This window comes from Eschscholzia californica, unplaced genomic scaffold, assembly GCF_041429995.1.
Source record: "Eschscholzia californica isolate CP2 unplaced genomic scaffold, dmEscCali1.0.p SCAF_1, whole genome shotgun sequence".
Taxonomy (NCBI): domain Eukaryota; kingdom Viridiplantae; phylum Streptophyta; class Magnoliopsida; order Ranunculales; family Papaveraceae; genus Eschscholzia; species Eschscholzia californica.
The window spans coordinates 23150467-23163765 of NW_028238198.1; the positions used below are offsets into that span (position 1 = coordinate 23150467).

General features: G+C 35.7%; 2 protein-coding genes across 5 annotated transcripts; both read right to left on the reverse strand.

Moving 5' to 3' along the window:
* Window positions 1–818: 818 nt before the first annotated feature.
* On the reverse strand, window positions 819–5320 carry LOC147565247 (cytochrome b-c1 complex subunit 6-1, mitochondrial). Of its 3 annotated transcripts, none has more exons than XM_086651728.1 (5): window positions 5099–5320; window positions 3337–3390; window positions 1902–1986; window positions 1180–1269; window positions 819–1083 (listed from the first exon to the last, which is right to left on the reverse strand). In XM_086651728.1, coding segments are annotated over exons 2-5 (210 nt in total). In that variant the 5' UTR covers window positions 3339–3390; window positions 5099–5320; the 3' UTR covers window positions 819–1050. The 3 variants fall into 3 exon arrangements, with proteins under 3 accessions (XP_086507854.1, XP_086507856.1, XP_086507855.1); XM_086651730.1 differs by having other exon boundaries at window positions 4871–5101; XM_086651729.1 differs by having other exon boundaries at window positions 3590–5101.
* Window positions 5321–6157: 837 nt separating this feature from the next.
* LOC147565248 (carbamoyl phosphate synthase small chain, chloroplastic-like) lies at window positions 6158–11375 on the reverse strand. 2 transcript variants are annotated; one of them, XM_086651732.1, is made up of 11 exons: window positions 11106–11375; window positions 10498–10698; window positions 10268–10400; window positions 9411–9499; window positions 9271–9331; window positions 9108–9175; window positions 8851–8979; window positions 8652–8761; window positions 8210–8557; window positions 6873–7038; window positions 6158–6410 (listed from the first exon to the last, which is right to left on the reverse strand). In XM_086651732.1, the coding sequence occupies exons 2-11, from the start codon at window positions 10658–10660 to the stop codon at window positions 6361–6363; spliced, it is 1317 nt and encodes a 438-aa protein (XP_086507858.1). In that variant the 5' UTR covers window positions 10661–10698; window positions 11106–11375; the 3' UTR covers window positions 6158–6360. The 2 variants fall into 2 exon arrangements, with proteins under 2 accessions (XP_086507858.1, XP_086507857.1); XM_086651731.1 differs by lacking the exon at window positions 11106–11375 and having other exon boundaries at window positions 10498–10872.
* Between the last annotated feature and the right edge of the window lie 1924 nt (window positions 11376–13299).

The following is a 13299-nucleotide window of genomic DNA, read 5'->3' on the forward strand; positions in this document are numbered from 1 at the left end:
GCTGCAACCCTATTTTATAGTGAACAACCAGTTCCTTTATGGTCCGACTGTGGATGCCATGGTTTCCGGTTTCTTTTTTATTAATATACAATGGGTGCTTTATGACCTTATTCCCTACTCGATTCTCGAAGAAACAGTACCGTACGAGAAGTTCAGATAGGAGGACTGGAGGAGGATCAAATAATGTGGCGAATATCTAAATCAAGATCCTTCAATGTCAAAGATATGTAGACACGTCTCCGAGACGTTACAAACAGGTACGGTGGGACATATTGATATGGTGCAATGAACCTATACCGAGAAATGATCTTATTTCATGGTCCTACTAAAGCAGGAACTGTACTTTGTGGTCGACTACTCTTGAAGATGATTCCCATATGTTTCCTCAACGTCAGTATTTTATCAGTTTCTAGACAGAAATGTTAAGGTTACTAGGCTGCTAACGGAACTTCACAAGAGTATGTGAGAAAGTAGTAGTCTGGTCAGGTGTATTGATATATTTAAAAGTAGCAGCAGTATAGGGGCCAGGATTGGTTGCCTTGCTTTTAATGGTTATATCTACCATATGACCGTATGAGTAGAGGAAAAGAAACTCACGAGTCTTTAAGGGTATGAGCCGACCATCGACAAGGTACCAAAAGCTATCATTAGTTAGGTTCCAATGAAAACAATGTTTAGGCAGAAAATGATTTAGAACTCGGTCAGAGAAAGAGTACTGGATAGTTCGAACTTCGAACTTAAATTGTCATCAATCGGAACCATATATTCTTCATTTTACCAAATAAATTTGGAACATACTCAAACTAAAACACCGAAAATAGAGGTCCAATCCCTTGTATTATTTAATTAAGCTGAATATCTTCATTTGTGTCCCAAAAATATTTATAAGCAAAAAAATAATACCAAACAAACATAGGTCGACTCCGAATATAAAACCATAGAAGTAGAAAACCAATATAGGGTCTAAACCAACCATATGTTTTGTTTTTGAACAGAGACAAACCAACCAAAATGTTTGCAAGGAAAGAATATCCTTCGCCATCCGTAGAACTACTTCAGTTTCGCGAAGAGCTTCGTCGCAACCTGTTATTTTCACACAAATAATCGGTTTAAAAAATCGGCCAAAGAGAAGAGAGGTAAGATGACTGTTGCCAGAAAAAGAAGGTTCGGGTTGCTTACACATTTGTCGACACAAGACCAGTAATCGAAGTACTGTCCTGTACAGTGCTTGTGCCCACTCTCATCGCCTTGGATTCTCTTCACGCAGGCCTAACACGGAAGAAATTGACTTTCATTTTCTATAAGAAAAACTGAAACTGAACACATTAAGTCTCCGTTGTGTGAAACCAATAATTTACACTGTGATGGCCAAGTTCTCTAACAAGTTACCACGGAGAAACTTAGCCAACTTGGTACTAAACCCTACACCAGCTGAAAGTAAGCCTTTAGCCCAATCCACGTGATCTTGGACTATTACAGTTCGCACATATAAGGTTTCATGATATGGCGACTATACATTTGTTCAAAATACATCTTCTTGTCGTAATTATCAGGTTCTTTAGTTTTACATTGATACTGTATGTGATCACTTTTCTTTTGGATGAACCATTTTTACACTCTTTTACCTGTTGAAGTCACCTGAGTAACTGACAGGCGACAAGAGTATCCACTTATCTGAGTATTGGATATCCAATAGAAAAATACTAAAAATGAGTATCCATATGACAGGTCTGAAGTTGTTCTTGCAGGTCCTAATACTAGTTAATGTTATCACATAGCAATAGGTGCTTAGATATATACTTCAAAAAGGATATGGAAAACCAAGAATGGTGTTTGAATTCCTAATGTGGTTTCAAGATTATCGCAAAGCTTGAAAATTGATCAATGCTCAGTGAAATTACCTGATATGCAAGTAAAGATTTCACGCACTTTGGCTTGCATGATTCCTCTAGATACTTCTTGGGATCAACTGGCTCCTCATCCGCCCTAAAGGATGAACAAAGATAAGGTACAAATTCAAAAATAAATCCTATTAATAAAAGAAAAAATTACAGAGGAAGATGCCTTCATACAACCTAGAGAGGGGAAAGAGGTTGATATGCATGACAGTGCACACCAAAAGAGATACAGAATGAAGGTATTAAAGGTGAAATTCAGCAAGTCAAAGTATATAAAGCAAGTTTTGACTAAGTGTCATGAATTTGGTTACATACTGAAGTGCCTACGACCTAAGCAGTACGACTCGGACTCGGACTCGGCTTGGCCAAGGGCCGAGTCCGAGTCAAGGGCCGAGTCAGCCGAGTCACTCTGAATATTATGAAGTTGTTAGTAGTGTATGTATATAAAATAATAACATGATAATACTTAATAAAATCAAGTTCAAAGTTCAAAATTAAATTACTAGTAGAGTTAGGAACAAGTAGAACTAAATAATCACTCTAGTAGACTCATACTCTAATAGTAATAACTAATAACTAGAATAAAAAAACTAGTAGACTTACTATAACAATAAATAGAAATACAATCTCTACCGAGTCAGGCCCGAGTCAGCCGAGTCAGGTCCGAGTCAGCTGAGTCACTCGGGCTAACCCTAGACTCGGCTGACTCGGTGGGACTCGGCTCGGTGTACTGCCGAGTCCCGAGTCACTCGGCTGACTCGGCCGAGTCGTACTGCATAGCCTACGACTTGTAGCATGTTCCAACCCCGAATAACCACTCTGACCAACCAAAAGCTTAACTCTACTAAGAGCATCTCCAATCGAAGCCTCAAATCTCTAAAACTCGCACGTAGGATTTTTATAAGTTTTCTAACAATCCATCTCCAATAGGAGACTCTATTTGAACCTATATGATGACATGAAGGTAGATATTTTAGATATTCTCAAGGGCCACTCCCAAACTAGAGTGTTCTACTGTTCTCTCGAAGATCTCTAATTGTCCTCGTCAATTGTCAAGTTGTCAACGAATCTAGAAACATTCATTTCCATGTCCTATCATAAACACTTCTCTCGCCCACCAAGTCAAATTCAATATACATATATGTCCAACAAGCATATTAGATCAATATTTGTAGTATTTTAACTGCATTTGCACGTCAAATGAAAACAAAAAAGGGTCAGGCGCTGATGCTAGGTTGCCAAGTGTAAAAAATATGTTCAGTAATTACAACATCTTGCAATATAAAACTGTAAATAATGAAAATAGAAAAAGTCGATCAGATCTCAGAAAGGCAGGAACACAGACCGAATCCAAATTTATAAATCGCAAACAAATACAAAAATACAAAATTGCAACAATAATCGAGATGATAAACGACAAAAAAAGGATAATACCCACATGGAATATGACAGCAAAAATCACAGACTTGATACGAATGCTTAACTGATATACCTGCACAAAGAGAAAAGCATGCTTTATAAATATCTAAATAACTTAACTCTTACAACTTGTTATTTCACATGGAAAATTCAGAGTTTCTAAAACATTAAAGGTTTCAGAATCCGACACCAGTACAAAGTTACTTCACATGGAAATTTCAGAGTTTCTAAACCTAAAAACTGATCACCCACTGACTCGACGAGTAACTCACCCGCCCCAGGATCGGGGGATCAGCTAGAATAGGCTCGAGCTATCCTGGAGCTCGAGTCAATCCCCTAGTAACTCAACCGAGTTCAACTGCCTAGCTTCGTCTGAAAACCTATCACATGTTGTATATAACCACCAAGTGCATACCTTTCAACAAAAATACTGATGAAAATCCGAGTTAAGCTATAGAATTTCCACCCTCTTAATAGGGACAGGTACCCAAACCCGTTCAATCAACCAGAATGATGTACAAACTCTTATGTTGATAGAATATGGAACAAAATTAGGATTCGTTTCTAGCACCATAACCAGTTGGGATCGACCAATCCACTTAAATAACTCGGGGTAGATAAAAAAACAAGGGTACTCCAAGTATGTCCTAAGTCAAAACCACACGTTGGCTACAATACTTGTGACTTGGAATTGTTGGAATTTAATTTGAATCACTAGAGTAGAGTTTAAGGCCTACGTACAAGAAAAAAATTATTGTGTGATTGTGTTAATAAAACACAAGGGGCTTTCCAGAGAATATCAATATGGTAAATCGAGACGTCCAATTATGATATCGAAATTTAGATCCAATCATCCAACAATTGAATTTAAATTCCATTATTTAACCTCCTCACCACTCTTCCCCACTTTCCATTATCTACGATTATCTCTACCTACTCCCGTAATTAATTAATGCCTTAAACCATCTAACTAAAATACTGGTTTTCAAACTTGAAATTGTCTAAACATTCTAAATCTTCAGTAAAACCTACAACTACTCCATGATAAGAGAAATTTGATCAGAACTCTTTTATCCAAACTTTATTTGGTAAAAATGGATCAATCACTTTTTTTCATAAGCTCCTTGTGTGGTTTGCAATGGGTTGCATTAGGGTCGTAATGTGCGGATTCTACCTAGAATATAATTATATATAAGAATTACTCGAAGCTTGGATAAAATTCAGCCAAGTTATCGGCTCTACTGGGTATGGGATCAACCCTTGACAAATCCAACCGCCTAACTATTTTTCCCACTTAGGAAGCAACCCCGTAGCACCCGAATCATCGAGTGGAACCTAGTCACGCAGTCAATCTAAACTTTGTGATGTGAGAATGAAGCAAATACTTCCTTGACAAGAAGTTAAATATTGTGCACAATCAACATAATGAAACAAGATCCTAGATTCCTAGGTCTAAATCAAATAATCACCTTCTGCGAGAGAAACACAAAAACTCATAACACTAATCGAAAAAGATATAAATCTTAATGCATGAGAAGAACTTCTTTCTCTACCTCGATCAGAAAATGTTTCCGAATTCTAATCGGGTTTCAAGATAGATAAATGATTCATTAGTTAATTACTATTCTATGATGTAGAGATTAAGGGATAGTAAACGAAACCCTAAAATCAGATAAACAAAGTGATGTTGGCGGGTTTAGGGAGTTTGATCAGATCAAAGTAGAAATTTAAGTATAAGATTGAGAATCTGAAGAAACAGGTGTTTGAGAGAAAAAGCTTACCTCGGGGAAGAGAACGCAAATTGGTGGAGCTAAATCCTTTCGGCGAGGGTTAATTGAGATAAATAATACATACTCCAAGGGGGACTTTTATAACAAAGTTACGGGCTCGCCAGAAGACCTTTCATTTTTTTTTTTTTTTTTTGTGACGAGCTCGTAAGTAAAGTAGGGAACGAGCCTTGTCTACAAGAGCGAAGATCTTTCTCAGTCTTGCTTGCTTCTGGCAAGGCATCTAGTCCGTAGGGATTCAGGTATCAGACCGAACGTCACGGAATTATACGTAGGGATTCAGGTGTCAGACCGAACGTCACGGAATTATACGTGGAGCGGGAGATTCAATTAACCGAGATTCGAAATCTGAAGTTTCATAGTGGTAGTCTACCCTATCCCAATCCAGTTGAATCTCGGTTGAGGTATCTCACCTGACAAAATTTAATGTAAACACCTTTTTTATGCACACACATCTCTCTTGAAGTGGACAAAAAATCCTAGGGAGCTTTCAAAGTGCCCCGTCTTTGTTAAAAGCGCAAAAAATCCTAGGGAGCTTTCCAAGTGCCCCCGTCTTTGTTAAAAGCGCATTTTCATTTTCATTTGCACTCTCCGTAAAATTTGTTTTGAAGTAGACGTCTTTAACACTTCTCAAAAGAGAGGACCTTTCTGGTCAACTAATGATGGATATGTTGATGGTTTTGCAGACCCAAATACGCAAATACTGGAGGATTTGGAGGCAATCCCAAAAATTTCAGGTCCTAGACGTAATACAATTTTTTACTTCACTTAAGTGTCGTTTGGCGAATGGAACAAACGTGTTTTTACTTATATTGTTATTAAGGACTTTCGAAGTTAGTAAAACACTACTTATATATCAAAAGGTCAAGAAATTAGTTTAGTAATATATTATACTTGCAATTGTGATTTTCCATTTAAGTATATACCTAGTATTTAGTGGTCGTCGAGGTATTGTGGTAGAGCTCAACCAGTTGATCTAGTTGCCATCCCTAGTTCTTGCTCCATAACAAGCATCTTGGGCTTTTTGGATCTGTAACTTGCTTGATAGTCATCTGCTACAAAATTAAAAATTTCAAGAATATATTATTTTAGCTACATCCGTAAACGCAGTTCATAGTACCCATCGATAAGATCTCCAAATAGATTTTCTTTCTTTCGTACAAAACTGATAAGCACCACAAGAAGCTAACAAGAAGCAAGTGTCGAGATGGTCTGAAGGGCGTAAACAAGTCTGCACCATTCCGAAACGTGTTCTATCAGGCGGTTTGTTTTGCTTGATCCATCAGCTTTATGAACTCTTCGAAAACTGTAGGAAGAATATCATTAACATTAGGGTAATTATCACGATAATCTATTATGTGAAGATGAAAAACAGGTTTCCAGAGACAATGTTGACTATTGAAAGGGCGATCACAATAATCAATACAAAAAGGGTACCACTATCCAATAATTACATAGTGGGCCTTGTTGACCCCTATTAGACATGTGCCGCCTAAACCCCTTAGTACAGTAACTCGTTTGAGCATTTTATATATGTAGTAAAGTTTTACGATGGATAGGGTTGTCTCGGCAACCTGTTTACAAGGTAGAAAATGTTTATGTGTCTGACCGGCATGCCCGCGATAAGGCAAACATGTCACAGGCTTTGCAGAACACTAAGTTGTAAGGACAGCGAGTTTCTAATCTTATAAAAGTTCGAAAATGCCGATAAGAAATAGAGTTAACCACTTAATATGCTGTTTGAGGGAAGGAAAGACAAATGTGTTACCATAATCTGAATCATGAGGTCCGGGAGATGCTTCAGGATGGTACTGAAGAGACATAATGTTTAATGCGGGGAAGGCAAGACCAGCACAGCTTCCATCATTCAGGTTTACATGAGTTACTTGTACTCCCTCTGGAAGTGATGTTGGGTCTACTGCATAATTGTGATTCTGCCACATGAATTCAAATAACAAAATAGCATTAGGTATGCACAAGATAATAAATTATCTGTTCTTTACTAGACAAAAGAATGAAAGATGAAGATAAAAAACGATCACGAAAAACCATATAAGTTCATCTATCAGTTTCACAACTATGTTTTCTTCGAAGTTCCACTTTACAAGTCTTGCAAAACGAATTCATAAAGTAAAAAACTAAAATAAAGAGTCGAAACAACTTTTATAATTGATAATATAGAAGTTATAAAGAAACAGCACTGACAGTAAGCTAAGGATTTCGACATATTGCCTACGTGCGTAGTTCTATCTTATTCAACAAAAAGCCAGATGTTATTAAACGGTATAAACATGACCTTGGAAGCATCTAGCAAAAGTTAATTGGTGGGATGGAGAAGATAGATTGCCAAAAAGGTCAGATAGAGGTTCCTTCTGTGAGAAGAAATTATCTTTGCACCGAAAGTATTTACCTAATATGATTTGAGAATTGTAATCTTAGTTAGACGTCAAATTACAAGCTTGTCCTTTCCGCAGAAAGAAAACAATTCAGTGAATAAATGCGCCTCGCGCTTTTGATAATTAAAGTAAACAATTCGTACATAACTATTGTACCAACTATCACCAATTAAAAGGTCTCTAAGGGTCAATAATGAATGAAACAAAATGTCACATGTGTACATCTCAGGGTTACTTCCACCATTAAAATAAGCCTAGAATCAAGTGAACTCGTGATGAGCTCTCAAATCCACATACAGATAGGGTTTAGGAATTAGGATCGATCCTGGTTAAAAATTATCCATAAGTTCTTTTCTCTTTGAAACTATTGTTGGTAACTTCTAATATTAAAACTATTTCTTTCTCTGCAGCTAAGTGGTTGGACTCTTTGAGAAAGCCCGTGTAACTCGCCAGCATGTCGATCATGAGATGAGTTCATCAAACTTGGCTCAAGCTAAGCCTCTCTTTTTATATTGATTACCCCCTTCCTCCTTGTATTGGTAAGGTTTATAGAGAGAGAGAGAGAGAGTGAGAACAAGAAGAATAAGAAGCTTACATGTATAAAACTTATAAGGATAGGGTAGTTAAAATAGAAGATTTAAAAGAATATAAACTTATTAAACCCTTTATGGATAGAAATTTGTTGATTTGAATAGTAGAGTTAACAAACCTGAGCGCTGATCTCAACTCGGTCTTTACGGAGGTCACGAACAGGATGGTTCCCTCCATGATGGCCGAACTTCATTTTATACGTTTTCCCACCTAATGCCTGCCCAAGAAGCTGATGACCCATGCAAATACCAAAAACAGGAACCTTCCCAACTATTTCTTTTACTGTTTTGACAGCATATGGAACTGCAGATGGGTCTCCAGGTCCATTACTAAAAAGAACTCCATCAGGATTCATTTTCAGAGTCTCTGAAGCTGGCCATGTTGAGGGTACAACAGTAATCTTACACCCACTCGATGCTAAGCGCCTGAGTATGTTATGCTTGATTCCAAAATCATAAGCGACAACCTTTCAATCCACACACAAACGAAGGGTAAGAAATCTTAAAAGTTAAAACTAGAATTCTAAGTAAAAACATTATCCCTCAAGTTAAAACACTGACATGAAACCTCTTTCCAGCATTTCCATTGATGTTGAACTCCCACTCCGAACCAGTTTTTTCAACCCAGTCATAAGGGGCTTTGCAGGAGAGACCACTTATCAAATCAACGCCTGCATAATGTGTCGAAGAAATCCAACTTAACTTTCATTTTTTCTGGGAAAAAGAAAAGTTCAAGCATGAATACCAACAAATAACCTACCAACAATATCCCAAGCATGAGACATTTCAAGAAGTTCATTGTCACTTTTTGATTGATCCGTGCTAAGTACACCTTTAAGGCTTCCATCTTGTCTTAATCTGCGAGTAATGCCTCGTGTGTCCACATCATCTATACATAAGGAAGAAATTACAAACGAGCATATTCCAAGTGAGAGCTCAAAGACCACGCACGGACAATTTACTAGCATAAATGGAACATAAGAGAGGAATATATTGTTGACCCTCAACATCACTTACATATGCCCATGATGTTCCTTTTTGCCAAGTAATCACTTAGAGGTTCAGAGCATCTCCAGTTTGAAGTACTGAATAAAATTTATCAAATAGATATTGTAATAAGTAGCAAAAGGCAGAAAATACTATCCTTAATGCAGAGTTATACAACAAAGAAATAGCATACCTGATACTTAAGCTTCTTATAACTAAACCGGCAAGGAAGCATTTGATTGATTCTTCATCATCTGCTCAAACATATAATGTTCACATTTCAAAACTACAAAAAGGGAAGTTCCATACTTCAATAAAGAAAATTCTGCCTACCAATGTTAACTCCTGTATTGCCAATATGAGGATTAGTCATCAAAACAAACTGGCCAGCATAACTTGGGTCTGTTAAGATTTCCTGGTACCTATAAAACCACATTTCCCACATTAGATTGTTCGTGATACTGTGAATCACTTGATAATTTATGTTTGCTTAAATAGATTCTACCATCCCAACCCCTGAATAACCATTATCCATAATAGATAAAATACAAGTTTCAAAAGTTTTTGTGATTTTGCTTTTATAGGTTCAAAGATTTCTCAAGTTATTTTAGCAAAAAAATATGTTCTAACATGAAAACAAATACATAAGACATATTGCAACGAACGGGTGGACTCGCCATACTCCAACACGCTTAGGCAGGAGTTAGCGAGTTGCTTGGCATTTATGTTTGCATGAACAGACTTGGAGGTACTACTTATGTTATACAAATTTCGAGCTCAGGGTCTTCAATTTAATTTATACAACATGAAACTTTTCAATTCTTTGTTTTGTTATTTGATTCCATATTTTCATAAAATAATTTCTCTTCAAAGTATCTAGTCAATGCCCAGGTAGTAAATTTAAACGGCAGTCGAAGACATCAAACTCATGATTATCTTGCAAATAGTTTTACTAGAAACAAACATATTATTCAAGAAAAACATATAACAAACCCATGATCCAATGACATTCTTGAACTGCAATAAGTCATAATCGTCGCAGCAACGACAACATTCGAGAAAAACAATAATGAATGCAATAAAGATGCAAATAACCATGATTCTATAAGTATCAAGACTAAATGCAAGTAACAAGTAGAGCCACAATAATCCATAATTAAATCGAAAAGTTTTTTATACATAATTTTTACCCAGTCAGAGATGTATTAAAAACAACTTCACCAACTTGGGTTCCTGAAGCACCAAAAGATTTGGCCTTCCAAACAGACCCATCTTCAAGAACAAGTCTAGCATCTGATACCTTCCATGGTTTTTCTATAAACCCTACAAAATCACAAACAGAGAACAAAATAAAAACAAACCCAAGCATGAAAACCATAAAAAGATGTTAAATTGAGTAATTAGAGGTAAAGTAGTTTACCTAGGGTTGTGTCAGTATGACCATTTGATGAGGATATAGAAGCAGAGCATCTAATTATTTTCAAAACCCTAACTTTCCCACTTTCATTTCTAGATTTTCTAGGTGAAGAACAAACAAAAGCTGGAGTTTTGAATGCGAAATCCATAGCTGCTTTAGTAGCCATTTCTCTCTGTATCTTCTTTCTCTCTCTAGCTTTTATTCCTGAAAATACAGAAGTGGTGATTAAGTACAGAACTAGGGTTTTTCTCTCTCTATCTCTCACTCTGTTATTGTAATGGAGCTTGCTCACTCTCTGGAACTCCAAAACAAGATAGTGGCTAGAGCCTAGAAAGTAGAAACTGAGACTATCTCTCACTCTGATATTGTAATGGCGCCCCAAACTACTATTATAGGCGCCCTACAAAAGGCGAAAATTGTGACGGATTGTGAATAGAGCGCCTTTAGATCTTCCTTTCATTTCAGGCATAACTTAAAAATGGTAAGAAGGTATTGAAAATAGATCTTCAAGAAAATGATCTTGCTGAAGAATAATATAATTAGATCAACATTTTAATCAGAAAAGGTGAACGAGAAAATTGTAACGAAGAAGAAAGATAAGAGGAACTTACCTCAAATTACAGAGATTTCAGTAAAATTTTTGTTTTTTTGCAAACTGGCGTTGGGGTCGGGAGGAAATGAAAAAGAAATATGCCTGCCTCAATTTATGTGATATTTTCGGATAAACACAAACCAATATGAAGTAATTGGTGATAAATTTTCATCCCAATTTACTAATCTCTCAAATCAAAACAAAACCTAATAAAAATTATTAAGATTTTGATGATCCCCCAACTCAAAATGTTGGGGACATCTTAACAGGGCTAGGATTTTGTAATGATGTGTTGGGCTCATCAGGGTTGCTTATAGCTGGTTAAATTCTTGGGTTATTTTACTTTACTATTTCAACTATGGAGAATTACTTCCAACAAAAAAAAATATGAGTAATTAAGTTTATCTCCTCCATTTAAATAGTAAGCCCCCTTACCCCTTCGAATTTACTGTTTTGTCAAAAAATATTAAGACCCTGTTTGGGTTATGGAGTAGAAATCACATATTAAATAATGTTGGCACAAAATCAATCTATACCAACTATAGTTTTTTACCATACAATAAAATAAAGTATAACCATTATTATGAATCACATTAGAGATAGTTGTTCTTGGTAACCACAATTTTTTCTCACTCCAAAATAATCTTTAGTATTTTGATAAAAAAAAAAAAAAAATACTTAAAGAGATTAGCTCAATAACCAATTATGAATCACATTAGTGCCAAAGGACAAAATCAGAAAACCCTAAATTAAAAAGAAAACTAAATTCTTAAAAGGCTAAAATCTTGCAAAGAAACCTAAAGACTGACGGGAGGGTAATTTAAAAACCCAAAACTTGGTGTATAATAGGAAACCAGACCCAAATCTAACTAAATTTTGAGAAAAAACTCATTGTGTGACAACAATTTTACCCCCGAAAATCTTCTAAACAAATTCGTTTTTACTCAAAAATTATTTTGCAGAAATGTTTCGCAATTGACAAACACAGACTGACACTAACATTTTGGCTAAAACATTTTTCGATTTGTCTTACAAAGAGAAAAATGATTTTCGCATTTTTTTGGTTTACTTTTGACATAAACATTAGACTAATCCATTTTTTTATTTGCCTTTGCGAAAATTAAAATGTAATGCATATTATCTTATGTATTTGACAAACCCATTAACAGACAAATAATATTTTGGCTTACGCATTGTATATGTTGTTAGCAGCATAATTATGTATGTCGTCAAGATTTTATAACAAGTTAAGACATTATTGCATATGTTGTCAACAGTTATAACAACACAATTATATATGTTGTCAACAATTTATAACGACATATTTACATATGTTGTGAACATAGGAAGCGTAAGAAAGGGGATTATGGAAAACATCAGTTGTCTTGTTAACAGCAACTTAAAAAGTGTCAAAAAATGAGTTTTTTTTACATTATTATTTTTTGATGGATTTTTTTCCTATTAAGGTCCAGATTTTGAGGTTTTCAGTTTTCACTCATTATTTCAAAGACTAAAAGGGATCCACCTTTAGGGCGTGCAAACACGTACGCAACATGGCCCAAGGTGAACGGTCCCTGCTCTCGGTTTGTAAGACTATGTGTAGTCACATTTCTTCTTTTTTATCCGTTATAAAGGAGAATGTGACTTCCACTGTTCACAATCATCCTTTACAACAACAAAAAAAGAATTATTGACGGTCATCTTCTACCCAGGAAATCTCTCTTTATATATATACTAGGCATAATCCCCGCCCTACGGGCGGGGAAATGCCCTTTAGTAACATGAGAAAATAAACACGATATCTGATTGTTTTACTATTCTCCTTTCCTACATATTCGATTATTTATAAGTGTAATCTTTAAGTTATTTAAGGTTTTTAAGACGACAAAATTATTTTTGACTTCTACGTTTATAAATTTCTACGTTTATAAATCTCTTTAGAACACTTGTTCTAAAAAACTTCTAATTTTTTTTATGGATAACTCGGTATCATCGTACTTTTTGACACTTGTGTTATTAAAAATCTTTAGGGATTGTGGTATAGTCATTAGATATAATTTTAGGAGTTTCAAGTCTAATTCAGCCTCCATCATATCTAAGAAAAAAAACATTTGGACTCTAATTTGGGAGTAATGGGCGTAAATGTAGGTTGTTTTGGATTTAAAGAGGCCACACACTTTATTACTTACATAGACATATTCAAGATTTTGGGA